At 42.0% G+C, this 27,872-nt stretch overlaps 1 protein-coding gene across 4 annotated transcripts in view; it reads right to left on the bottom strand.

Annotated features, from left to right (window-relative positions):
* Window positions 1–27,872, bottom strand: part of hmcn1 (hemicentin 1) — a 725,933-nt gene that overhangs the window by 202,284 nt on the left and 495,777 nt on the right. For all 4 annotated transcript variants that reach the window (XR_005945469.1, XM_041207700.1, XM_041207701.1 and 1 more), the window contains exons 44-50: window positions 26,998–27,159; window positions 21,932–22,213; window positions 20,429–20,596; window positions 15,024–15,137; window positions 10,325–10,411; window positions 2,689–2,880; window positions 182–355 (exon numbers count right to left, since the gene is read on the bottom strand). Coding sequence is in view for 3 of the 4 variants with exons in the window: in XM_041207700.1 (XP_041063634.1) it covers window positions 182–355; window positions 2,689–2,880; window positions 10,325–10,411; window positions 15,024–15,137; window positions 20,429–20,596; window positions 21,932–22,213; window positions 26,998–27,159 (1,179 nt within the window). In the remaining variant the exon portion in view is untranslated. The remainder of the gene's footprint in view (window positions 1–181; window positions 356–2,688; window positions 2,881–10,324; window positions 10,412–15,023; window positions 15,138–20,428; window positions 20,597–21,931; window positions 22,214–26,997; window positions 27,160–27,872) is intronic.

The raw sequence follows: 27,872 nt of genomic DNA, 5'->3' as shown, positions 1-27,872 counted from the left end.
TTATACTATTCAAAGCCAGAAAATTATAAATATATACTTATTCTTGCCTGCTGAGAAAGCTGCAAATAATATTTAGCACTTAATTTTTAATCCATCTAATTTTTCTGGTATCTGATATCATAATCACAATACTTAAAAAAATAATTGTTCCCCTGGTTATAACATTACAAGTGATATTTACCTGGAAGAATCTGGACATTTTTGTCAGAGTCGAAAGGTGCCCCACCTTTGAGCCAAGTGATGGTTGCAGGAGGGTACGATTGTGCCTCACACACAAGAGAGGTGGGGCTATTCAGAATAACAGTGACGTCCTCTGGAGTGCCTTGACTATCAGTACCAGGAATTTTTGGAGACACTGGATGGCAAAAAGAAAAAAAACATGAGAGTTATAAAGCTGATGCAAATTCTAATTACATTAGAACTACAAATGTACGATAAACATGGAATATGTTTTTGCGCCAAATAGTAATATTGTAGGGGGCTAAAAAATATAGTCCCAGAACAATGATTCCTGAACTGCTACGCATCAGGTGTTGTGTAAATCTGGTAAAATAATGTGAGGTCAACTCATCCGAATATTATTCCCAGTGTATTGCTCAAGACATATTGGAAGGCTGTGAGGTCAAGAGCTTGGGTTTTCCATTGCCAGCAGCTAGTAAACAACTGCAGGCACATGCAGGGCAGCAAGGCTTTTGAGAATGATCATTTGAGACCCAAACATGTCTCTGCAGTTAAGTTGGATGGTCGTAATGAAAGATCAGCACAACCCAGAGAAAAAAAATTCCCCATAGCCCACCTTTTCCATTGGCAGGGTGACTAGTGTACTTCTCTATTCACCAGCTCATTATGTGAAGCAGACCTTATTTGCATTCCAATGAAGACTTGATGAGGCTCGTGCACAGTTAATATACAGGCTCCTTGCCCTCAGCACATAGGCCTACTAGGATTGGAAACTGTGGTTGGATAAATTCCCGGAGGTTTCTTCACATGACATCCAGTCCTATAGTTGAGTGACTTTGTGCCAGCACCTACTGTGCAAGAAGTTCTGGGAACTAGGAGACCACCCAAGATCAGGTGAAAAAGGAAAAACCTCAGTGTCCCTTTGTCTCTCTGCCTGAGCCCCAATCATCTGTCTTACACTCCTGGGGAAAAATTATCAGGGGGGGTGTGGAAGTGCAGGAGCGGGCATGGGTAGGCGGGCCTCCGATCAGTATCCCCAATTGGGCGCACCACCATTTTACTTGGGCGGGCCTTAATTGGCCTGCCCAACATGACATCTGCTCGGAAGCGCTTTACGCTCCCTATGCGGGCAGGGGGGATTCCCTCAGCTGGGAGTGTGCTCTTTCGCGCATGCGTGCGAAAGAGCGCACGGATTTCCCTGGATCTCCTCAGGGAGATCGGTTCGGAATTTTAACTTGTCATACAAATGATAAAATATTTCCCAGACATGTCCCCTCATGTGACACTGTCACATGAGTTGGGACATGTCCAGAACTTTTATTGAAACCTTTAATAAAAATTTAAATACCCTCTTGAAACCTCATCCTGCCCGTGGATGAGGTTTCATGTTTTTTCCAAAGCCCGCCAGGGCTCCCAGCCTGCCTGCCAACCTTAAGGTTGGATGGGCAGGTCCATTAATGACTTTAATTAGTTTTTCAATGGCCTCAATAGGCCATTGACAGGTCGGCAGGTGTGCACCTAACTCAGTTGCGCCCCCGCTGACCTGAAAACGTAAATGATACGGGGTGAAGTTGTCCGGCGTCATTTTACGTGTCGGCGAGCGGGCCCTGCCACCACACGCCGACCGGAGGATCCTGCCCCGGTCTCTCCCCTCACTGGATCACCAACCTCTATTTAGCAGATTCCCTCTCTTTCCCAAAACTCTATCTTACGCTCTCTCCCAAAGTCCCATCTCCAACCCCCCATTCACCCCATCTCCCTTTCTGCTGAAGTCCCCATTCCCCCACCCAGAACCTTGTCACTCTCTTTCCTCAGATACCCAGTCAACTGTCATCTCCCCTATCATCAGCTGGCTCCGCTACTGTTTATATCTCTGAGTGGGGGCTAAGGCACTGGAGCGTTTTCTGGAGAGTGTGACATCATGAAGTGGGAGGTGTGGGGGATGTGGTGCTACTGCTGCAAAAAAAATTAAATGATGAGATCTCCCAGGCTGCCAGCAGCAGTGCCCAGAAGATCTATTACATATTCCAAGCGAGTTGGCAACCCTACACTGCATACAATACTACAAGGTGTCATCACCCTAGGGTTTCCAGTATTATTAGTCATGTTATTGGTTATTTAGGCCAATGTTCAGTTCAAAGTAAAATTTCCTAATCCTTTAGTCACAGTAGTCCCTTGCTCCAATGATTCACATCAAAATAGTGCACATGCCTGGTGCCTGTCCCCTGCATTTTGCTTGAGAAATGGAAAGCTCAGAGCTTAGGACATTGTGCTCTAATATCACCTATCAACATTTTCTGGCACATACGTAAAACCAATTCGCCTCAGTTGCTTCAGGACTACCCAAGGCTCTGTGTTGAATGTCTGGTGAAAAGAAGACCAAGCTCTTGAGGAAAACCTTCCACTTTTGGAAGTTAAAATTCACAATAGTCTATTACTCTAATGCTAGAACTGTACTATTCAGCCTAGTGGGCTTAAACTGTTAGAAATACTCCTTAGGACACCCACCTAGTACATTTAGGTTGAAGTTTTTGTTCTTATCTCCAGCTGTGTTGGAAGCAATGCAGATGTATCGACCTGTATCAGACACATGGACACTCACAATCTGAAGAAAGCGTCCACTGGATAGAATTCGATGCTGCTGGTCTTCTGTCAGAGATTGACCATCTTTCACCCATCTTATCTGAGGAACAGGATTGCCTTTTCACAGGAAAGAAAACAAATTCTGTGACTTCCTTTTCTTAGTATGAAATATAATTAACACCTTTAATTTTTTGTCTTTACTGTAGCAGATTGACGTATGATCTACTCTGACCTGAAAATTACTATTATGTTGATTTAGAAATGCATTAAGGTGGTCTTGTGGGAAGTTGGATGGGTTGGCTAAATAAAAAAGGTCTACTCCTGACATTAAAACGTTACTTTGTTACTAAAGAGTACATTTTCCATTTGCTTGTTCCTGACATAGATACCCACTAGGTGTACACATAAGGATATTACATGCATCCCATGATTTTCCATCTGTTATGGATGAAGTATTGTGGGCTGCATATGAGAACATGATTTCTCAATATGTCCTCACAACTATGTTCAGCACCAGGGGTGAAAAGTGAAAAAAGTGCCCATTTGTTCCCAATCTGATTTGTATCTTCTGCAATAAACAGTACCATTATTTATGCAGCCGCAAGGGTAGGGTTAGTATACTGTGTTTTTAAGTGAACCATTAGTATCTAGAAATTCAGTGCCATAAGATTGAATGGAAACAAAATGTGGAGAATTATAATCACTTGCTCACAAGTAGAATTTGAACATACTATTTACTGGCACTATCTGTATTGGGTTCAAGGTGGCTATTGTGCTACATTCTTAGAAAAAGCTAGTTAATACATGGTCTATTGTTATATTAATAAACTGCAGCAACCAGAATAGGATTGCACATCTATCTACAAATTAAGCTTACTGCACACGTGACAAATCACAATTAGATAATCAACACCTCTAGAATGGGAACATCTGCCAAATCACACTGCTGGCTAGAGATATTCATGTGCAAAACAATTTGAGGATTTTTGTTAATCATCCAAGAGCTTTGTCAATGCTAATTTGTGGAGTTTCTTCATTTTATAACAAAATTCCTTTTGCCTCCTATCATACACTCATGCTAGGTATGGTTGCACAGGAACTGTAGCCATTTTGTCTTCCCTAGTCCAGGTGAGCCGAGAATAGTTACAGCACATTGATAACCATCCTGGCTGGGAATGATCATTTCAGCACGGTCTATGGACCATACCAATGATCTCCCTGTTTTTGACTGAGAGAGTGTGACACTAACAAGCAAACCCATGGCCAGAATCTTCTGTTTAGCGTGCGGGGGCGGGCTTTGCACGCTGGCACGTAAAATGACGCGCGGTGACGTCGGGCGTGTGTCCCGATGTCACCGCGCATCATTCCGACCTTCAGTTCAGTGGGCTGCATGCCCGCTGAACTGTCAAGGGCTGTTAAGGCCATTAATTACCTAATTAAAATGATTGGCTGGGCTGCCCGACCAAGCTTAAGGTTGGCGGGCAGGCGAAGAGCCCAGGAGACCTTCACATTTCTCATGAAACCTCATCCAAGGGCAGGATGAGGTTTCAAGGAGGCTTTATAAGTTAAATAAAATTTTTAATTAAAATACATAAGCATGTCCCAGCTCGTGTGACACTGTCACGTGAGGGGACATGTCTGAGTAATTTTTTTTTCTTTTTTGCAATGTTTCATCCTTAAATTAATCTCCCTGAGGCAGCTCTGTGCCTCAGGGAGATTTCTGCACTCTTTTGCACGCATGAGCGAAAGAGCGCAGGCCCCAACTCTCCCTCCTCCCCCCGCCCACATAGGTAGCGCTGAGCGATTCCGGGTTTGCGTCACACTGGGCGGGCCTTAATTGGCACACAAGTGGCGGCACCCAGCTGATTGTGGGCGCCGATCGGCTCCGCACCTGCACCACCTGCCTGACGGAGAGAAAATTCTCCCTTATGTGTTGAGCTATTAGGAAAAAGCCAAATTGCAAATTGATACATTAAAACTAAAATTTAGGAGAATAGTGCCACAATATAAGACCTGAGGTCACAGGGGTGATGTCTGGCTTGCAGTGTTGTCCTCAACACTCATCTTTGTTGCGACTGTATTGAAGTGCTGCTTTGGGCTGCATTAGTATGCTTAAGTTGGAGTTTGGTGAGAGAGGGACTTTTAAGGGTTAATTTCTATCTAAAGTCTTGTCTTCCTTTAATTTAGCAATAAACTAAATGTTGCTATTTGGGCTGGGAGAAGGTGAGTTTTAGCCCAACTTTAAAACAGGGGTTATATAGGCTCTGCTTATAGCTACAGCTAGTTAATTAGATAACTGGCTTAAACAGGTTTTCATTCAGACAGCATAAAAGCAGGCCATCTTACAATGCTGCTTTGCTTGGCCTAAATAGCCAAGTGGTTATGGTACTGGGTTTGTAACCCTAAGATCAAGAGTTCAAATCTCACAATGGCAAACTATGAAACAATGTAACTTCATCTGAACAGATGGAAACAGGTTTGTACACAAAAGAGTTACAATGCTGCTTTAGTCTGCATTAGAGTGCTTTGGTGAGAGATGGAGTTTGCTGAAGAGGGAAGGAAGTGATCCTTTCATTTTCTATCTTTCCTCAGAAAGAAGAGCGGCATTCTTGGTAAGTTGGACCTGGTGAGTATTTCTTCTGTCCTTCTCTAAACTAGAGGAAGTAAAAGTAAAGGGAATAAATTAAGGTAAGTCATGGCAGGGCAGCTTGGTCAAGTGTAATGCACCTCCTGTGTGATGCAGGAAGTCAGAGACACTTCCAGTGTCCAGGGTGACCATATGTGCAGGGAGTGTCTCTAACTACAGCTACTTGAAATCTGCGTTTCGGATCTGGAGCTATGGCTGGAGTCACTGTGGAGCATTCGCAAGGATGACATCTTCGTGGATAACATGTACAGTGAGGTAATTACACCGCTGGTGAAGAGTACATAGGCAGAACGTGAATGGGTGGCTGCTAGACAGAGTAAAAGCACTAGGCAGGTAGTGCAGGAGACCCTTGTGTCCATCTCCCTCTCTAACAGATTATCTGACTTGGATACTGCTGGGGGAGATGATTTCTCAGGGAAATGTGGCAGAAGCTAAGTCCGTGGCACCACAAGTGGCTCAGCTTCAGAGGGGGAGAGAAAAAAGAGTGGGAGAGCAATAGTGATAGTGGATTCTATCGTAAGGGAAACAGATAGATGTTTCTGCAGCCACAGACATGACACTAGGATATGTTATCTCTCTGATACCAAGGTCACATGTGTAATTGAGTGGCTACAGGACATTATGAAAGGGAGAGTGAACAGCCAGAAGTCATGGTCCATATTGGTACCAACAACATAGGTAAAAAGAGGCCCTGAAAGTAGAATATAGGGAGATAGGAAATAAATTAAAAAGCAGAACCTCAAAGGCAGTAATCTCAGGACTACTCCACGTGCCACATGCTATCAAGATCAGGAATAGGAAAATAGGCCAGATGAATGCATGGCTGGAAAGGTGGTGTAGGAGGGAGGGAGTTAGATTCCTGAGGCATTGGGACTGTTTCTGGGGAAGATGGGACGCGTTGAAGTTGGATGGATTGTACCCCAGCAGGACCGGGACCGATATCCTCACAGGGGTATTCGCTAGTGGGGCAGGGTTTAAACTAGAGTGGCAGTGGGAATGAGAACCTGAGCGTGGAGACACAAGAGAGCAAAACAAAGATGGGAATGAAAGACAGAAAAGTAGAAAGCAAAAGTGGAAGGCTGAGGAAACAAGGGCTGGCAGCAAATACGGCTATAGTACAAAAGATTTGCAAAAATGTTAAAAAGACAAGTTTAAAGGCACTGTATCTGAATGCACTGAGCATTCACAATAAGGTAGATGAATTAACAGTACAAATAGATGTAAATGGGTACAATATGATTGTGGCATGCCTGCAGGGTGAACGAGGCTGGGAACTGAATAGCCAAGAGTACTCGAAAGGAGGACAGGCAAAAAGGTAAAGGTGGGGTGGCATTGTTAGTTAAGGATGAAATCAGTGCAATAGAGAGAGAGGATATTGGCTCAGAAAATCTAGATGTAGAGTCAGTCTGGGTGGAGCTAAGAAGCAACAAGGGGTAGAAAACATTAGCGGGAGCTATCTTTCGGCCTTCAAACAATAATGATAAGGTAGGGGATGGCATTAAACAGGAAATTAGAGATGCATGTAACAAGGATGGTACAGTGTTCATGGGTGACTTTAATCTACATATAGACTGGGCAAACCAAATTAGCAATAATACTGTGGCAGATGTGTACAAGATGGTTTTTTAGACTGGTACATTGAGGAACCAACTAGGGGACAGGCTATCCTAGATTTGGTATTGTTCAAGGAGAAGGGGTCAATTAATAATCTTGTTGTGCAGAGTCCTTTAGGGAACAGTGACCATAACATAGAGTTCTTCATTAGGATGGAAAGGAAGTTGTCCAATTTGAAACTAGGGTCCTAAATCTAAACAAAGGAAACTACAAAGGAATGGGTGTGAGTTGGCTAAGATAGATTGGAGGACTTCATTAAATGGCATGATGGTGGATAGGCAATGGCTAATATTTAAGGAGCAAATGTATGCATTACAACAGTTGTACATTCCTTTCTGGTGCAAAAACACAACAGAAAAACAGCCCAACCATGGCTAACGAAAGAAATTAAGGATGATATTAGATCCAAAGAGGAGTCATGTAAAGTTGCTAGGAAAAGTAGCAAGCCTGAGGATTGGGAGCATTTTAGAATTCAACAAAGGAGGATCAAGAGATTGATTAAGAGGGGGAAAATAGAATATGAGAGTAAACTTGCAAGGTACATAAAAGCAGACTGTAAAAACTTCTAAAAGTATTCAAAAAGAAAAAGATTAGTAGAGACAAATGTTGATCCCTTACAGTCTGAAACAGGAGGATTTATAATAGAGAACAAGGAGCAAGGAAATGGCAGAGCAATTAAACAACTACTTTAGTTCTGTATTCCCAGAAGAAGAAACAAATAACTTCCCTGAAATACTAGGGAACCAAGGGTCTATTAGGAAGGAGGAATTGAAGGAAATTAGTATTACTAAAAAAATAGTGCTGGAAAAATTAATGGGACTGAAAGCTGATAAATCCCAAGTACCTGAAAATCTACAACCTAGGGCACTAAAGGAGGTGGGTGTGGAAACAATGGATGCGTTGGTTGTCACCTTCCAAAATTCTATAGATTCTGGAACAGTCCCAGCTGATGGGAAGGTGGCAAATGTAACCCCGCTATTTAAAAAAGGGGGGAGGGAGAAAACAGGGAATTACAGACCAGTTAACCTAACATCTGTAGTAGGGAATATTATAAAGGATGTGATAACAGGACAGTTGGAAAATATCAACGGGATTAGACAAAGTCAACATGGATTTATGAAAGGGAAATCATGTTTGACAAACCTACTGGAGTTTTGAGCATGTAACTAGTAGAATAAATAAGGGAGAACCAGTGGATGTGATGTATTTGGATTTTCAGAAAACCTTTGATAAAGTCCCACCAGAAATTGAGACAGAGAAGTCAAGGAAATGGAAATGAAGTGTCAGAGATGGACCATGTGAAAATGATGGAGGGGTAGAGATTGGAAGCAAAATTTAATAAATTTTTCCAAGTCCCGACAAAAGCATGAAGCAGCACCAAAGTAATCATCGATGTACCGGAGAAAGACTTGTGGGAGGGGGCCGGAGTAGGACGGGATCAAGGAATGTTCCACATACCCCATAAAGAGACAGGCATAGCTGGGGCCTATGCGGGTATGCATAGCCACATTTTTTATTTGGAGGAAGTGAGAGGAGTTAAAGGAGAAATTGTTCAGTGTGAGAACAAGTTCAGCCAGACAGAGGAGAGTAGTGGTGGATGGGGATTGTTCGGGCCTCTGTTCAAGGAAGAAGCTAAGGGCCCTCAGACCATCCTGGTGGGGGTTGGAGGTGTAGAGGGATTGGACGTCCATGGTGAAGAGGAAGCGGTTGGGGCCAGGGAACTGGAAATTGTTGATGTGACGTAAGGTGTCAGAGGAATCACAGATGTAGGTGGAAAGGGACTGGACAAGGGGAGAGAGAAGGGAATGAAGATAACGAGAAATTAGTTCCGTGGGGCAGGAACAGGCTGACACGATCGGTCTACCGGAACAGTCCTGTTTGTGGATTTTGGGTAGGAGGTAGGAGCGGGCCGTCCAAGGTTGGGCGACTATCAGGTTGGAAGCTGTGGGAGGAGGATCTCCAGAGGAAATGAGATCAGTGACAGTCCTGGAAACAATGGCTTGATGTTCAGTGATGGGGTCATGGTCCAGGGAGAGGTAGGAGGAAGTGAGTGCGAGTTGACGCTCTGCCTCCACGAGGTAGAGGTCAGTGTGCCAGACAACAACAGCACCACCCTTATCAGCGGGTTTGATGACAATGTTGGGGTTGGACCTGAGAGAATGGAGCGCAGTAAGTTCAGAGAGAGATGGATTAGAATGGGTCAGAGGATCAGAGAAATTGAGACGACTAATGTCACGCAGACAGTTCTCAATGAAAAGATCAAGAGAAGGTAAGAAACCAGACGGAGGGAGAATATTGGAGGTGGGTAAAGGGATCCATTGAACGGGGAGAGGACTCCTGCCCAAAGAAGTGAGCATGGAGACAAAGACGGCAGAAGAAGAGTTCAGCCTCATGCCGAGCCCGAAATTCATTGAGATCAGGGCGTAAGGGTATGAAACTAAGTCCTTCGCTGAGCACTGAATGTTTAGCGTCCGAGAAGGGAAGGTCAGGGGGTATAGTGAATACACGGCTGGGGCAGGGATTGGAAGATGGGGTGGGGACGGAGGGACAGGCAGGGGTGGAGGGTCCTAGATGGCTGTTGGTGTCGAGAGAAAGCGAAAAAGTTTCTTGTTCAGGCGTCGGATGAGATGAAGAATAAAGTGAAACTGAGGGCACGTGCAGCTTTGAAAAAGGGTACGGCGGTGCTGCTGGAGGGAGAGGTCGAGTGTGTTCATCTGGCGGCGCATGGCACTGAGTGTGGACCTCAGAATGTGACGGGAACAGCCGTCCGAGAAATGTTTTATGTCCCGGAGATACCTGTAATCCTGGGTGGGTTCGAAACAAGAGGTCCATTAACTAGTTGAATTAGTTTTTAAATGGCCTCAATTGGCCATTGACAGGTTGGCGGGCTCACAACTGATTTGACTGTGCCCCTGCTGATCTGAAAATTGAAAAGATGTGGGGTGACGTCAGGAGGTCCACCCGACGTCATCCCGTGTCATTTTACGCATCGGCGAGTGGTCCCCACCCCCTGCTTGCTGACCTCAATATCCTGGCTCTAGACTCCAAAGGCCTCACGGGATATGGGGAGAGAGCAGGAATATGGCGTTGAGGTAGAGGATCAGCCTTGATCATGTTGAATGGCAGAGCAGGTTCGAAGGGCCGAATGACCTACTCCTGCTCCTTTTGTCTATGTTTCTATAATATGCTGTCAGTCATCTTCTGGACAACATATTACATCATTCAACTAACAACACTACATTGTAAGAGAGAAGTGTGAACAGTTTCACAGGTACGTGACTTTTATTACTGTGCTCTTACCTGAAACCTCACAGGTGAGGGTAATACTGTGATTCTCCTTGATTTTCACATCCTCCATCTTATCTTCATTAACGATGCTTGGTGGTACTATTTATATAAAAAGTATATATTTAACTAAAATCGCACAACCAAAATGCTTTACCTCTTTAAGAGTCATAAGGTCTAAAAATAGATAGTTCAAATCAAATGAGGAAAATTCAAATTGGACCACTTTAGGGGGACTGAGTGAATCACAACTTCCAACAACATTCTAATGCTATTGATGTACGAAATTCAGCCTTCCCCACAAACATTGTACCTGCATTAAGATTTTCTTGACATTACCCAAGGATAATTGGGTTTTATTTTCAGTTGTCTATTTTTTTCAGTTTTCAGTGGCGCCTTATCACATTGTTGGGACATTTCAAAGCACATTACAATCATGAGGTTATTTTTTTTAAAAAGGCTTGCATTTAAATGGTTGGTGGGCAGGCGAAGAGCCAAGGGGGCCTTCGCATTTATCATGAAACCTCATCCATGGGCGGGATGAGGTTTCATGAAGTATTTATAAATTGAATGATAGTTTTTATTCAAGTTCATTGACATGTCCCAGCTTATGTGACACTGTCACATGAGGGGACAGGTCTTCAAAATTTTTTTCTTTATTCATTACCACTGGACTTCTCAAAGCGCTTTACATTCAATGAGGTACTTTTGAAGTTTAGTCACTGCTGTAATGTAGGAAACAATTTGCATACGGCAAGCTCCCACATGCAGCAATGTAATGATGAAAATTTGTTTTTGTGACATTGATTGAGGGATGAACACCAGCCCATACACCAGGGATAACTCCCCTGCTCTTCTCCGAAATAGTAGCATGGTGATATCTTCTGTCCACCTAAGAGGGCAGTTTAACATTTCATCCAAAAGACAGCACCTTCGATGGTGCAACAGTTCTTCAATATGTCACTGGGGTGTCAAGCCTTGATTTTTGTGCTCAAGTCCTGAAGTAGGCCTTTTGGAAACTTGTGACTCAAAGGCAAGAGTGCTGCCAACTGAGTCACAGCTGACACACTGACAATGATTCAGTGATCCTTTAGAGAGAGCTAACTTGGAGTTGCTGCTAGTCTGACGGTGTCAGCGAAGCGATTGGTCTATTGCTTCAATCACTGTCCCATCAATCAATAAAAAAAAAACAAAAAAGCATGAACATAAGTGGTAGATTAATTTTCATTTCAAGCAAATAGATTACCTTCTTTTACATCATAGACCAGAATTTTTGGGTCAGCAAGCAGGCTCACCAATGCATAAAATGGCGCGCGGTGACATCGGGCGTGCGTCCCGACATCACCGCGCATCATTCAGATCTTCAGTTCAGTGGGCACTGAACTGTCAAAGGCCTATTAAGGCCTTTTAAATATCAATTAAAGGAATTAACTGAGCTGCACATCCAACCTTAAGGTTGGCGGGCAGGCGAAGAGCCAAGGGGGCCTTCGCATTTATCATGAAACCTCATCCATGGGCGGGATGAGGTTTCATGAAGTATTTATAAATTGAATGAAAGTTTTTATTAAAGTTCATTGACATGTCCCAGCTTATGTGACATGAGGGGACAGGTCTTCAAAATTTTTTTTCTTTATTCAAATTTTTAAAAATTGAACTAAATTCCCTGAAGCAGCTCCGTGCCTCAGGGGAGATTTCTGTGATCTTTCATGTGAAAGAGCGCAGGCCCCGACTCAGCCTACTCTCCCCGCCCGCACAGGGAGCGCACAGCATTTCCAGGTGTGCATCAAATTGGCCTGCCCACATAAAATGGCGGAGCCCAGCTGATCGCGGGTGGTGATCGGCTGCGTGCCCACTCCCATCCAACCTCCATGATGGGGAGAAAATTCTTCCCATAATTTATTAATTTAATTATTTCTGCCATATTAGTGCTGAGGCAGGGGCGAAGGTAGCATGGTGGCGGGGAGTGGTGTGGTGGGAAAGTGTCAGGGCAGTGTGGGAGTGGTGAGGTGAGATAGGGGAAGAGTGCTGGTGTGGGGTGAAATGGGGAAGAATGCTGGGATGGGGTGAGGAGGAATGGTGAGATGGTTGGGGTAGTGGTGAGTGGGAGAGTGGTGGGGTAGAGTGAGGGAGCAGTATGGTGGGGTGATGTGTGGGGTTAGATTGGTGGGATGATATGGGAGAGAGGAAGAATGGTGGGGTGGATAGAGATCTGAATAACATGACAGTTATTGATTCTTTATCCTAGATTTTGCGCACAAAGTAACAGTGAGGCCAACAGCACACAACATTATTGAACAAATTAGACAAGCAACTTCTGGATTACAAACTTACAAAGTCAAACATGGAAATCCAGAAGTTGAAATGAGTTATCCTGCTCCTTCACAGATTGGGCTGAATGTTACCCCCGTTGAGGGGGGAAGACGATGGGCAGGCGTGTGCGGTCATGCTTCTGATTGGCGCCCCCGATCAGAGGCGCAGCTCATTTTACGGGGGCGGTTCAATTAAGGCCCACCCAGTGTGACGTCCATGTGGAAGCGCTATGTGCTCCCTGTGCGGACAGGGGGGGAGCCTAAAATCGGGAGTGCACTCTTTCGCACATGCGCACGAAAGAGCTCACTCATCTCCCTGAGGCTAAGTGCTTAGAGAGATCGGCTCTAAGTGTTAAAAAGCTCAAAATAGAAAAATAAAATTTCCCTAATATGTCCCCTCATGTGACAATGCCACATGAGTTGGGACATGTTCATAATTTCCAAAAAAACTTAAAAAAAAATTTTAAAACCCCACATGAAAGCTCATCCCGCCCGTGGATGAGGTTTCATGCTTTTTCTAGTTCCTGCCGGGGCTCCTGGCCTGCCCGCCAGCCTTAAGGTTGGACAGGCAGGTCCACTAACTACTTTAATTGCTCTGTCAATGGCCTCAAAGAGCAACTGACAGGTCGGCGGGCACGCAGCTGATTTTGCTGCACCCCTGCCTTCCTGAAAATTTAAATGGGGAGCGGTGACGTCAGGAGTTCTGTCCGAGGTCACCGCGCATCATTTTACGTGTCGGCGAGCGGGCCTTGCCCCTGCTCGCTGGCGGTAAAATCCAGCCCATTGTCTTACTGATATACTCAGTATTGAAAATATAGGAAGGACCTGAAGTTATGGTATTTAGCCATTAAACATAGCAGAAAAATTAGGATTGGTGCATTCAGTAGTATTCAAATTTTTTAACAGTGTGATCAGTCAAAATTACTGCCAAACAACTGGCTGGCCTTGAATGTTTAATTTTACAAGTATAAAATTGCATTCCTTCAGAATTTAATTAGTGCTAAACATTAAAAAAGCTTTTGTTTTCCTTTTCCTATCGATCTTTTATTTCTCTCTCTTAATCCCATTTGTTTTTCCCAATCTTAATTTGCTTTCTGCACATGATTAAAATCCAGTTTACAAGGCCGGATTTTCAGCTAGGCGGGCGGGCGTGATCGGCAGGCCTGGGAAACGGGTCTCCGACCGCGATTTCACGCTGGCTGGCCAATTAACAGCCAGCATGAAGTGCCCGCTGATACCATCAGCGCTGCCGGGGTAGGGGCAGGAGGAGGGCGAGCACTGCAGTTAGCATGAGCACGGGGGAGCTTGGAATGAGAGCCCCCTGAAGGCATACAGCTGCCTCAGGGAGCTGAAGAATTTAACTATAAAAAATAAAGATTTTTAAAAACCAGGAAAAAATGCCCACACATCAAACAGTCACCTGAACAAACACAACATGAAAAGTCTGTCCAAATATATATTTTTTTAAAGTTAATGATAGAAACTTCATCCCACCCTTGATCAGGTTTCCTGAAAAATGCAAAGGCTGTCGGACTGATTCGTCTGCCAGTCAACCATAAGGTTGGACTGGCAGTGAAAAATCCCACTTAATTGCACCGTTAATAGGCTTAATAGTCCTCTTTAGCTAAACTTGGAAGTGTGCCCGCCGACCAAAATATCGCACGAGTGCGTGATGACTTCCGGATGCTCGCCCAACATCATTGCGCCCTATTTTATGCTTAAGCGTGTCGGGTGCATGCCCGCATGCCAAGCGAAAAATTCTGCCCATAATTTCTGGTTCAGACTCTGCGTGTCTCAGAGATGATTGTCCAATCTGATTGGTTGAAGGGCCTCCCTAATTCTTGTCCTGATCACCCTTCACAGGATTCCTGTAGAGGGTACTGTGTCAGATCAGAGACACCTGATATCTGCAAGTCTCAGCTCAAAAGCACAAAAAACTCTGCAGACAGCTGTCAACATAATGAGTGCCACTCCTTCGCTGTTGACTGAAAAATTGAGCACATTGTGTCTATTGATTTCTAGAAAGGAATCCTGGTAAATATGCTCTCTGTTTGACCATATTACTTTCATCCTAATTGTTCATCTTATTTGGAACTATCCATAGGTGATAATGAAATGTGAGTCTTTTAAAAACAAATTCAAAATTAAGGCCGGGATTTTCCGGCTCTGTTGCGGGTGGGACCCGCCGTGGGTGAGGCGATGCTCCAGCCAGAAGTCCATTGACTTGTGGCGGGACCGGAAGATCCTGCCCTAAGATACCAAGTCTTTAGCTGAAGACAATTACAAGAAAACAACAAGGTTTGTTTAGTGTATATAGTCACAGAAAAGTGCAACAATGTGATTGTGACTTTGTTCCATCACTGTGGAAAGTGACTTATAGAAATATTTCGGCTGTCATTACATACCTAATACATCAAGGTCAAAGCTTTTGCTCTCTTCTCCTGCAGCATTTGTGACCACACAGGAGTATCTCCCTGAATCCTCCACTGCAGAGTGCATCAAGCGCAGTATGCGACCACCTGTGGAAAAATAAGGGTTCAAATGTTACAATTTAAAAAGGACATAAAAGTAACTGAAATACAGCAATAAAAACAAAAAAACTGCGGATGCTGGAAATCCAAAACAAAAACAGAATTACCTGGAAAAACTCAGCAGGTCCGCCGATGCTGCCAGACCACTGAGTTTTTCCAGGTAATTCTGTTTTTGTTTTGAAATACAGCAATGTTTGTACAACTTCTCACAAAGTTGAGTTGGCATCAAAGTAACGAACAATTACATTGTTATTTAGGAATGCAATTATTTTAATTAATCCCAATATACAGTTAAATTGTATGCCACATAGTCACAACAGAATATACTAAACAAATAATTTGCTTTGCACAAACAATTAATCATTTATATTATATAAAACACAGATGCAAAGTTACCACATTGAACATAGCCATATCCGTCTGCTCTTGTTTAAATAGTTGTCTGTATCAACAAGTGGGCTTGGCCATGTTACTTAGTTGGCTGTAACATTTTATGTACTTGACATTTTCTTTGTGGACATTTCATAAAGCCTAATGGGCTCATTTTACACCAAATTAGTGCTAGAGTTACTCTAGGAAAGGCTAAATTTACAAGTAAGTCTGGAAGTAAATTGTAGTGACGGACTGAGCACTTGGGAGATGTTCTAATCCAGTAGGGAAGATATTCTAGCCCAGTGGAGCAACTCTCCACAGGCTGGTGCAGTGGAGCAGCTTTCCAGAGACTGATCCAGTGGGGCAGATCTCTAATGATGGGCTCAGCAGAATTATTATTCAACTATAGGCAAATTAAATGGCTTGCTTACGCTACTGCAGAAAATTCTGGGCCTTTGATGCATTGGGGAAGGCTCAGAGTAGAGCAACCAACAACAATTCTGAGATTTCAAGCTCCAAATTATGAGGAGGCACTTATGCAGGTTACTTTTTTGTCCAGTAGAAAAATAAAAATTGACTTAAAAAGCAGGGAGATGTTGATGGGCTAGATGTAACTAGAGGAAAAGGGATTAAAATAATTAAACTTGTATTAAGATCAGAGATTAAAAGATATATTCCCATAAAAATAGTGGATTTGTGCAACAGACTTCCAGTAGAGCAGTTGAGGCTGAGTTAAATTAAGTTCCTAAATGAGAGGTTGGATTAATATCTGGTTCTAATAGGTGGTTGTAAAGGGATAAGTATAGACTAAAGATGATCAAAGACTTCATAATGGGCCTAGGGAATAAAGAAGGAAGCAGCAGGGCAGAGTTGAATGCTGGTGATATGATGATGGTGATATATGATTTTGCTTGATTATCTTTGAGGACCAGGGAGTGTATGCACAATCTTTGCATTTAGGTAATCAAATGTGTGGAATAAAATGAATGGCAGGATATATCGAACATGACCTGGTGAAGGGCAGGCTTGATAGGTTGATTGGCCTTTTCTTAATCTATCTTTTGTAAAGGAAATGTCATTTTTTTCCCTTCATATCACTGTGGAATACTGAAGCAGGCTAATGGGGCTGTGTGTGTGTAGTTTAATTAAACTGCAGACAGTCAGACTGCAAAGTTTGAATCATCAAAAGGAATTAGGTGTAAAATGTTCATTTGAAGTGGAGATGGGTAAACTAGGATGAAATCTCAGCACATGCACATGGATAGAATTTGCATTTTCAGATAAGTTGAGAGGTTGTTTGATTTTCAAAGGGGCATGATAAGGTGTTTGCAACTGGCAAGATAAACAAGGCAAAGTTATTAAGTTTATTTTTCCTGCAAGTGCTGGCCATAATGACAACATAGAAGATTTTTATATTCTGGGAAAAGTAACTTCCAAAGAAAGGCTGAAACAATGGGATTTACAGGTCAAAAGGGAGGAAATATATTTAAAGAAAGATGGAAAGCTTTGTGGGGGGTGACCATATGAGATCTGAAAGGTGCACTGTGTGAAACAGACCTGTGGGGAAAAAACGTCTAGCGACCCTGGGGAAGGTTGTTGTTCCAGTAACCAAAGTTTTGTTAAAAGTCTTTGGAGTTCCATTGTTGAGTGAGAGGGAGAAAGAAGCTGTGAAATACCCACCTTACAGCAACAGTGGGTCCTTGTGGTAATATTACTGGATGTGTTATAGATTAGGAATCTATTTGGACTGTTGCCTGAAAGGGATGTGTAGTTGGGAGTCTACTTAAGTAGAAATCTTTTGAGAACTGTTACTAAACTAAACTGTGTAACTGTAGTCTTGTGAATTTAAGCTTTCTTTTATTTTGTTAATAAATGTTTTAATTTAATCTTTAAAATCTCCAAAGGTGGTAGTGGACTCATTACTACTGACTTCAGTGCACAAGCCTTCTTGTAATTAAATGCAAATTGCAAAATCATTGTGATAGCGTGGCCAAGTTTCCCTTTGGATTTGGTCAGCCTGGCAAATACCATCTGCCATATCATAACATTTTCATATCATAGAATCATTGAATGGTTACAGCACAGAAAGAGGCCATTCGTTCCATCATGTATATGCCAGTTATCTGCAAGAAAAACTCACCCAGTGCCACTCCCCTACCTTTTCTTCGTAGTCCTGTAAATTTTTTCTCTTCAGATAATTATCAAATTCTCTTTTGAAAGGCATAATTGAATCTGCCTTCACCAAACTCTCAGGCAGAGCATTCCAGATCCTGATCGCATGCTGCATGAAAAAGCTTTTCCTCATAGAGCTTTCATTTATTTTGCCAATTACATTTAATTGGTGACCTCTGGTTCTCGACCCTTCCAAAATTGGGAACGGTTTCTCCCAATCTACTCTGACCAGATCCCTCATGATTTTGAACATCTCAATCAAATTTCCTCCCAATCTTCCCTTATCTAAGGAGGACAGCCCTAGAATCTCCATTCTATCCATTAACTGAAGTTCCTCATCTCCAGAACTATTCTTGAGAACTATTCTATATTCTCGCTAAAGCCTGAACACCCTTTCTAAAGTGTGGTGGCCATATTTGGACACAATATTCCAGCTGAGATGAAACCAATGTTTTCTAAAGATTGGCCATAACTTCGTTGTTTTTGTACTCTATGGCCAGGATTTTACATTGGTTGGGTGGGCTCGGTGGGAGTGGGTGGGGGCAGTCGTGGTGCCGCTTGCTGCCCTTGATTGGCTCCGCACCACGATTTCATGCAGGCAGGCCAATTAAGGCCTACTCTGTGTGGGTCGCGAGCAGTAGCGCTGAGCGCTACCTGTGCGGGCAAAGGGGTGGGGGGGGAGGAGGGAGAGTCAGGTCCAGCGCTCTTTTCTGCTCCAGCTGACATGTTTTCACTGTCAAAAGAAAGTTTTATTTAATTTGTAATAGCTTTAGGAAATCTCACCCCGTTCATGGATGAGGTTTCCTAAAAAATGTAAAGGCTGCTTGGCCTTTTCGCCTGCCCACCACCATTAGGTTGGACAGACAGCATAAATTTTAAGTTAATTAGTTTGTCAATGGCCTTAATAGGCCTTTCAATTATGGGCGGGTGCACAGCCAACTTTTGCGAGACAGTGCGATGACGTTGGGACGCGCACCCAATGTCATTGCACGTCATATTACGTTCTGGCATGTCGGGCGTGCACCCAAACGCCGAGTGTAAAATTCTGCCCTGTGCTACTATTTAGAAAGTCCAAGAACCTGTGTACTTGCTTTTTCAATCTGCACTGCTACCTTCACTGATTTGTACACATACACCCCCAGGTCCTTCTGCTCCTGTAGCTCCTTTAGAAATGTATCCTTTATTTTATATTGCTTCTCCTCACCCTTCCTGACACACTACCCTTCATCTATCACCCATTCTACCAACCTGTTGATGTCCTCTTGAAGTTTATCAGTATCCTCCACGCTGGATATGATGGCTTCAAGTTTTGAAATTGTGCCCTGCACATCCATTAACATAGAAAAAGCAAAACAGTGGTCCTAATACCGACCCCTGGGGAACACCACTATACACCATCCTCCAGTCCAAAAAGCAATCGTTTACCACTACTCTTCCTGTCATTCAGTCAATTTTGTATTCATGTTGCTACTGTCCCTTTTATTCCACTGGCTTCAACTTTGCCGACAAGCCTATGATGTGGCACTTTATCAAATGCCTTTTGAATGTCCATCTGCACCACATCAACCACATTACCCTTATCAAACCACTGTGCTACCACATTAAAAAACTCCATTAGGTTAGTTAAACACAATTTTCCCTTAACATATCCATGCAGGTTTTCCTTAATTAATCCACATTTGTCTAAGTAAAGGTTAATTTTGTCTCAGATCATCATTTCTAAAAGCTTAACCACCACCAAGGTTAAACTGACTGGCTGGGCTTACTCTTACACACTTTTTTGAACAAGGGTGTAATATTTACAATTCTCCAATCTTCTGGCAGCATGCCTGTATCTAAGGAGGATAGGGAGATCATGGACATTGCCTCCACAATTTCCATCCTTATTTCCCTCAGTAACTTCGGAAGCATTTCATCCAGTCCTGGTGAGTTATTAACTTTTAAGTACACTAGCCTATCTAATACATCCTCTTTATCAATTTTTAGCCTATCTAGTTTGCCAACTATCTCCTCTTTCACTATGACTTTGGCAGCATTTTCTTACTTGGTAAAGATAGATTCAAAGTACTGTAACAACTCAGCCATGTCCTATGTCTCCATGCATAAATCCCTGTATTGGTCGCCAATCTGCCCCACCCTTCCATTCACCAGCGTTTTACTATTTTCATGTATTTGGGAGACTTCTGGATTTCATTTTTTGTTCACAGCCAATCTCTTCCCATACTCTCCTTGCTACTCATTTTTTTATTTCTCCTCAACTTTCTATATTGAGCCTGTTCCTTATCTGTATTATCAACCCAGCATCTGTTATGTGCATCCTTTTTTGTTTAAATTTAAAATTTTAATGTTAAATACTTTCAAAAAATGAATGATTATGTAGGAAGAATGTAGCTTTTCACTGAGGAGAATACATGCCAGCAGGGGAAGTAAGAAACTAAACTGCAGCAACATAGACAGGTTGATTGGGAAAATAATTAGAAAAGGGTTAAATTCAGAGATCTCGGTTTTGTTCTCCAAACAGAGCACAAATCTATTATAAGTATTACTGACCACAGCCTATACCAGCTCCTGTTCCCAGGTCACTGCTCTCTCTTTGGGGTATGTGTAAAGTATTGGATTTTTGAATTTTTTAGTTATTGTGCACCGCACAGCTGTAGTAATAACTTGCATCATTATGTAAGTATTCTTTTGACAAAGTATACAAATGTAAATAACGGTCACTTGTATTATCTTACCTGAGAGTATTCTCAAAGCATTGCTCAGGCTGATTGGATGTCCATCCTTCAGCCAGGTGATCGACGGAAGAGGGATGCCTGAAGCTTCACAGGTCAATACAACAGGATTATTGACCACAACACTGATATTCTCTGGCACTCCCAGGGCTCCTTTAATACTTGGTGGCACTAAGAGAAAAGATTTGAAAATCAATTGATGAAAATAAATTGGTAGTCAGCTATATTTTTACAATTAAGAGACTATTAAGCATAATGAAACAAAATCCTATTCATATAAACATGTTTCAAAGCAAATAATACTGAACAACAATAGATGCTTCCATGCTTTTCCAAACAACTTTAAAAGTTGAGTGCATTGGAACAAGTTGAGTTACTATGTTAATATTCTGTTAATACTGGATTAATAACTAGATGATCAAGGCTGAACTGATGTTGGTAGGTAATTAATTGCCCCTCCACAAATGACTCATAAAGCTTTCCCCATTTTTTTTTTACACCCTAATTTTTGCTTTTCCCTTTCTTCAGATTTCTTTGCATCACAAACATATTCCATGCGAAAGAGATTTGATGAAGGTAGCTCTAAAGCCAATAACTATACGTAGCCAAGAGCAGTCCAGGATGGCTCCCTACAATTTCTCTCCTTGCTTTTCAGTAAATGTTTGATCAATGTCTCTCTCTCTCTCTGTTAACAACATGAAAAAGATTGGAATTCACCATATTCACCACATTCTACCTAGAGAAAGTTTTTTAATTTGGTCAGCTGTTAGATTTGTAGACATGTAAACAAAGGTCCGTGATTAAAAGTATTACATTTGATTCCTCTTATCACAGTCAACAAAATTCTCTGAACTACAACCCAAATATTTGTCCCTATTAATCTACACTTGGGCAAATCACAACCAGATGCACACTTTCCACTGGTTCCAATTTTCTCTCTTCAAGTGCCAGCAGCAGCAAGTCAGACCTTTACTTTCTGAATTCACCCTCTGTTGTAGAGAAGTTAAGTTACTTTCACCTTTCCCTTTGCCAAAATAGGTCCTTAATTCTTCCACATAGAAAAAAAAACTGATTTTTTTCCTTGTCATACAGGTTGCACTGAAATTTGTTTGCAAATATTGGCAAAATAGGGAAGAATTTACAGTTGTTAGTCTAAATTCCAGAAACAATTATATACAAATAGAAAGTAACCAATATTGCTGCCATTGATCCTTTCAGGTTGCTAAGAACTAACTGGCTAAACGTATGTACTAATTTTTGATCTTGTAAAAAAAAAGCTGCTTGGAATTTTGTGAAATAATTAGAAAGGATTTATATTGCTAAATTTTATCACGAGTGATAGGACCTTGCAGGAAAACACTAAAATGGAGTGGCAAATAGGGAACTAGGCTGCTGGGTCCTCCAGTGGTGAAAAACTGTAAGCAAGCCTTGGTATATCTTATTTTAAATTGATAGATCACAGATTCATTTAAATTTAACTGGTAGATGAATTACATTACTACTTACCATGTATGTTGAGGTCATATTTCTTATCAACCTGTCCTGCTACATTCACAGCCACACATGTGTACCGTCCAGTGTCAAAAACCTGTGCATTCTTAACCTGTAGTAGCTGTCCATCATTCAGGATGATCACTCCTCTGCCATTCACAAGAGGGCGACCATCTTTCAACCATGTCAGTGCAGGACGAGGAATCCCCTGGGCCTTGCACTCTAAGGCAATGTCATTTCCTCGAATAACAGTGACTTCAGTTAGACGGCTTTCACTGTTACTAATAGTTGGCCGGACTGTCAAACATAAAAAGAGTCCAACTACTAAATAAAATTACACTTCAGAAGAAAACTTTATTAATGTTGTAACCACATAATCTAAGTTAACTTTTCATTCTGAATATTTTAATTAGCTACAACACAAAAGTATTGCCCTTCAAAGGGGAAGAATGTAAAGCCCACTGAACATATGAACAATTTAGTCTTTGTTAGGCTAACTGCAAAATAGAACAAGGCTAACTGCAAAATAGAACAAGGCAAGTAAGATAGTAGAAAACCCCATTTAGTTTAACTTGTTAATTCACACTGATAAATTTGATGTCACCAAGCTCTAGCTCCTCCTACTATATCAGGGATCTGTCAGTTTCTTCTGTATCTTATAGTTCAGTAAAAGGCCACCATTATTATAAAAATTACTATCGGCACAAAGGTTTTCAATGTCCTGTTTCACTTTAAAATATGGAACTGATTTTGGATAAACTTCCACATTTTTGAAGTAGTAGTTAGTTACAAAGATAAATGTTTCCAATGATAGGTTATAAAACCGTATCTTAACTGAGCCTGTAATAGGAGATTTTGATCCTTCCTTCACTCCCTTACCCCAAGTGTCTACTTAAAGAAGCATTGCTCTGATTACTAAGGAGAGAATGGAATAACTATGGCATCCATATTACAATTCACTCATAAATCCCCTGATTTATGGTTATGTTATTGATTCATACTGAAAATATAAATTCTCAATGTGAATCACAAGCATTTTTTTTTGCAAACTTTGAATTAATAAAGAGGGAACAAACAACCAGACTGCAATTAGAAGAAATTGCTTCAATTGTTTTCCTTTTCAGAATAGACATGCACCACACTTACCTTTACTTTTATTGGGAAAGTTCTATACATTATTTGTTATGTTTTGCCGATGCTTGCATGCTTGCCAAGTTCAAATTAATAATTGAGGTAGTCTGAATGTTTCTCCTCCAAACACCCATAGAAATGATGAACATCTCTAATTTTCTCTCTGCCTCACCCATTAATACTCATTCTTCAGCTATGAGTCAAGCTCTGAAGAGGTTTTAATTTTTGGGGGTTAAATATGTCATGTCCTCTTTTTTTACCCACTATAGGGATTATTGTACAATGATCACTCATAGGGGATTCAATCAATTTTTTTCTCCCCAGGTACACTGACATCAACTCTAATGCCTGGGCTACTGATTACACTGAAGTCAGGTAACTCAACACAGACCAGGGCTTGAACCTGAGACTCACTGATCTAAATGTTTTGGTGTAACATTGGGTGGTGTCATTACCAATTTGGCTATTGTGGATCCTTCACAAATTAATGCCAAATTTTAGGTATTTGTATTTCCATCTGATGCTAACTGGATATTGATCATGCTGAATCATTTCACAAGTCACTAAACATACCAAGAGTATAAGAAAAAGATAGAAGATGGTGGTGATAAGCTGCCTTCCTGAACCACTGCAGGCAAATGCTGTTAGGAAGGGAGTTCCAGGATTTTGGGCTAGTGACAGTGAAGGAACAGCGATATAGTTCTAAATCAGGATGGCATGTGGCATGAAGGTGTCCCTGTGCAACTGCTGCCCTTATCCTTCACGGGTTTGGCAGGCACTGTTGAAGGAGCCTTGGTGAGTTGCTGCAGTGCATCTTGTAGATGGTATAATTGCTGCTACTGTGTGTCAGTAGTGGAGGGAGTGAATGCTTAAGGTAGTATATGGGGTGCCAATCAAGCAGGCTGCTTTGTCCTGGATGGTGTCAAGCTTCTCGTGTTGTTGAAGCTGCCCTCATCCAGGCAAGTGGATAGTATTCCATCACACTCCTGACTTGAGATTGTGGATGGTGGACAGGCTTTGGGGAGTAGGGAGTTGAGTTATTCTCTGCTGAATTCCCAGTTGCTGACTTGCTCTTGTAGGTACAGTATTTATATGGCAGGTCCAGTTCAGTTTCTGTCAATGGTAACCCCCAGGATGTTGATAGTGGGGGATTCAGTAATGGTAAATCCGTTGAATGTCAAGGGGAGATGGTTAGATCCTCTCTTGTTGGAGATGGTCATTGCCTGGAATTTATGTGGCACAAATGTTACTTGCCACTCTTCAGCCCAAGCCTGAATATTGTCCAGGTCTTGGTGCATACAGACTGCTTCAGTATCTGAGGAATTGTGAATGGTGCTGAACAATGTGCAATCATCAGTGAACATCCCCACTTCAGACCTTTTTTTAAGTTCTAATAATGACTTTATTTAATTTGAAATATTATTCATTCATTTACAATGGAATGCTGCTCCAACACAGGGTAGAGTTCAGACATTATATCCAATCAGGCTTCTTTGGCCAATGACCTCGTCAATGTAAAACCACATCACAATTTCTGTGGCCACAAGTGTGTTCCTCAGGGCATCCTTTACAGTTATTTGTTTGTAACTCCCAGCCTTAAACGATGCCACAAGACTCTTGAAGCTTTCAACAGCCACTGGGATTTCCCCAGGAGTTGGAGAAGTCAGCTCCACCCGAGCATATTTCCAGAAGGTAGCCAGACATGGCTAAGAGTAATTAGCAGCAGCCAGGGTGAGCCTGGGACCACTGGTCATAACTTTCACCAACCGCCGCGCCGTCTCCCATCTTCACAAAGTCACCTCCGGGAGTGACCCCGAGTCTATGTTGAAGGGCAGATCACTGACGAATCAGCTGCAGATGGTTGGGCTTACGACATTACCCTCAGGAACTCCTACAGCGATGTCCTTGGACTGAGATGATTGATCTCTAAAAACTACAACCATCTTCCATTGTACGAGGTATGACTCAGACTAGAGGAGAGTATTCTCCTTGATTCCCATTGACTCCAGTTTTGCTAGGGCTCCTGGGTGCCACACTCAGTCAAATGCTGCCTTGATGTCAAGAGCAGTCACTCTCACCTCACCTCGTGTTCAGCTCTTTTGTCCATATTTGGACCAAGGCTGTAATGTGGTCAGAAACTGAGTGGGCCTGGCAGAACCCAAAGTGAGCATCAGCGAGCAGGTTATTGCTGAGTAAGTGCTACTTGACAGCACAGTCGAGACACCTTCCCTCACTTTGCTGATGATGGGGAGTAGTCTGATGGGGCGGTAATTGGTCAGGTTTTATTTGACCTGTTTTTTGTGGACAAGACATACTATGCAATTCTTCACATTGTCGAGCAGATGCCAGCGTTGTAGCTTAACTGGAACAATTTGGCTAGGGGTATGGCTAATTCTAGAGCACAAGTCTTCAATAGTTTTACCGGAATGATGTTAGAGCCCTTGGCCTTTGCTGTATCCAGTGCCTTCAGCCGTTTCCTGATATCACATGTAGTGAATTGAATTGCCTGAAGACTGGCACCTGTGATGTTGGGGACCTCAGGAGAAGGCCTTTTGGTTGAAGGTAACTGCAAATACTTCAGCCTTGTCTTTTGCACTGATGTTCTGAGCTCCCAAATCATTGAGGATGGGGATATTTAATTGTCCATCACCATTCACAACTGGATGTGGCAGGACTGCATGGCTTAGATCTGATCCTTTGGTTGCCCGACTGGGTTTACAAACATCTGCAGAGCACCCAGCGGAGGGGCTCCTTCCATCCTCACAGTGGTCCTTCATTAGACAGCAAGCCCGCCCACTGGTCATTAGTTGACCGAATTGCAGAAAATCACAGGTGAGTGACTGCTTCCAACACAGTGCTGACTTCTTACCCCCATTTGTGCCTGATTGTGAGGTTTAGAAACCCACAGGAAAATCCTGCCCCAAGGCTTTAAAAGCCATTTTGATGTTCAGCTGGTGAGAGGTAAGTTTACCAAGAAGCACAAAAAGTCAATTTTTCCAACGTAGAAAACTGAAAGGTAGGCATGAAATGCCTGAACTATACTTGTTTCCTACCAAATGACTCAGCAATGAATAATAAATGAATTGCCTGAATTCATATCTGTGGGCATGACTAGGTTCTTGTTCCATTTGTTTGTACATGTTATACACTTTTTTCAGGCTCTTACATTTTTGTTCTGTGTAAGAGATCATAATTTCATAAAAAGAGCCTCATATAATCTACTGATAAGTGAAAATGAATGGATGACCCATCAATTATGTTAATACCATAGACTGTGTTGCTTCCCAATATTCAAATATTTTAGTTTGCTTGGTTGGTTTCTCACATTCTACCCTCTGTAAACTTGAGTTCATCCGAATCTTGCACCAAGTCCTGTTCACCTATCACCCCTGTGCTCGCTGATGTACACTGGCTCCTGGTCAAGCAATGCTTGATTTTAAGTTCTCATCCCAATTTTCAAATTCCCTCTAGACTTCGTCCCTCCCTATCACTGTAATCTCCAAAATTTCTGCACTCTTCCAGTTCTGGCTGTTTTAGCATCGTGGATTTTAATCGCTCCACCATTGATGGCCTTCATTTACCTAGGCCCTAAGTTCCGGCATACCTTTCCTATACCTCTCCACCTTTTTATCTCACCACCTCCTTTTAAGTCACTCCTTATAATCTGACTCTTTGACCAAGCTTTTGCTCATCTGACTTATTGACATCTTATGTTGCTCAGTGTCATATTTTGTTTTATATTGTTCCTGTGAAGCACCTTGAAACATTTTATTATGTTAAAGATGCTATATAAATATAAGTTGTAATTGTTGATTTTCTGTTTTACAACTTTAGCAAAGGTCATATATAATGATTATATATCCTCATATACTAACTTGTGCATCATTAATAATAAGGCAAAGATAACTTATTCAGAAAGAATTCAGTTAAGACAAAGTTTTATTACATACCATAGACCTCTAATTTGTATTCTTTTATGCTATTCCCAGCAACATTAGATGCAGCACAAGTGTAGGATGCACTGTCAGATATTTTAGCAGCTGAGATCTGCAACTGTCGCCCACCAGAGACAACACGGACTTGTCCAGATTGATCATTTAGCAATGGAGAACCTGCCAAGTAATAAGTAGCAAAATATATTCCATGAAAAAATCATAGCAAATTTTTATAGAAATGTAATCAGAATATACAATGGCTCCATTACTATTAGCAATTAAGCACTTCCCTGAAAGTTACAGGTTTACTAAGCCATAAAGGAGAAGAATTTGAGGAGATTGTTTCTTTTCTCATTTGTCTCTTTCCTACCCCTTGCACTTTGAAGTATGTCTTCCTGATGCAATACATCACCTCTTGAATATTCTGTTGTCACTCAGAGAGTTGAGCAACTTGGATCATGTAACTAAAGGACAAGTGCAAACATTTTTTTTAAACAACCATGAACATCTAATAATATATCCATTCTATTTCTGACATACCAATCAGGCAGAATAGAAAGGATCGAAGATGCAAAATTAGATGCCAATTGTCAATATTAGAAACTGCAAAGCTCAGTGCACCAACAGCATTTCACTACCAGATATCAACAAAGCATGTCACAAATATTTAATAACATATAAACAAAACTTTATTCTCAATCTTCGGTGTAGCAGTGGTGGGAAACCCTCTTTGGGGATGGAGCTGAGATGTGAAGGAAGTAATTCAATACACTGATAAAGGTGTTGGCCTACTCTTGGGTTTAAACCAGTAATCAAATTGGTATCATGTTGCTGGGTCCAAATATTCAATCTCAGCAAATAGGAGCACTTTGATAAAGATCACAAAGGGC

This window comes from Carcharodon carcharias, chromosome 16 (genome assembly GCF_017639515.1).
Source record: "Carcharodon carcharias isolate sCarCar2 chromosome 16, sCarCar2.pri, whole genome shotgun sequence".
NCBI classification, from domain to species: Eukaryota; Metazoa; Chordata; class Chondrichthyes; order Lamniformes; family Lamnidae; genus Carcharodon; species Carcharodon carcharias.
The sequence above is the reverse complement of the archived record's forward strand: the minus strand, read 5'-3'. Positions and strand labels throughout refer to the sequence as shown.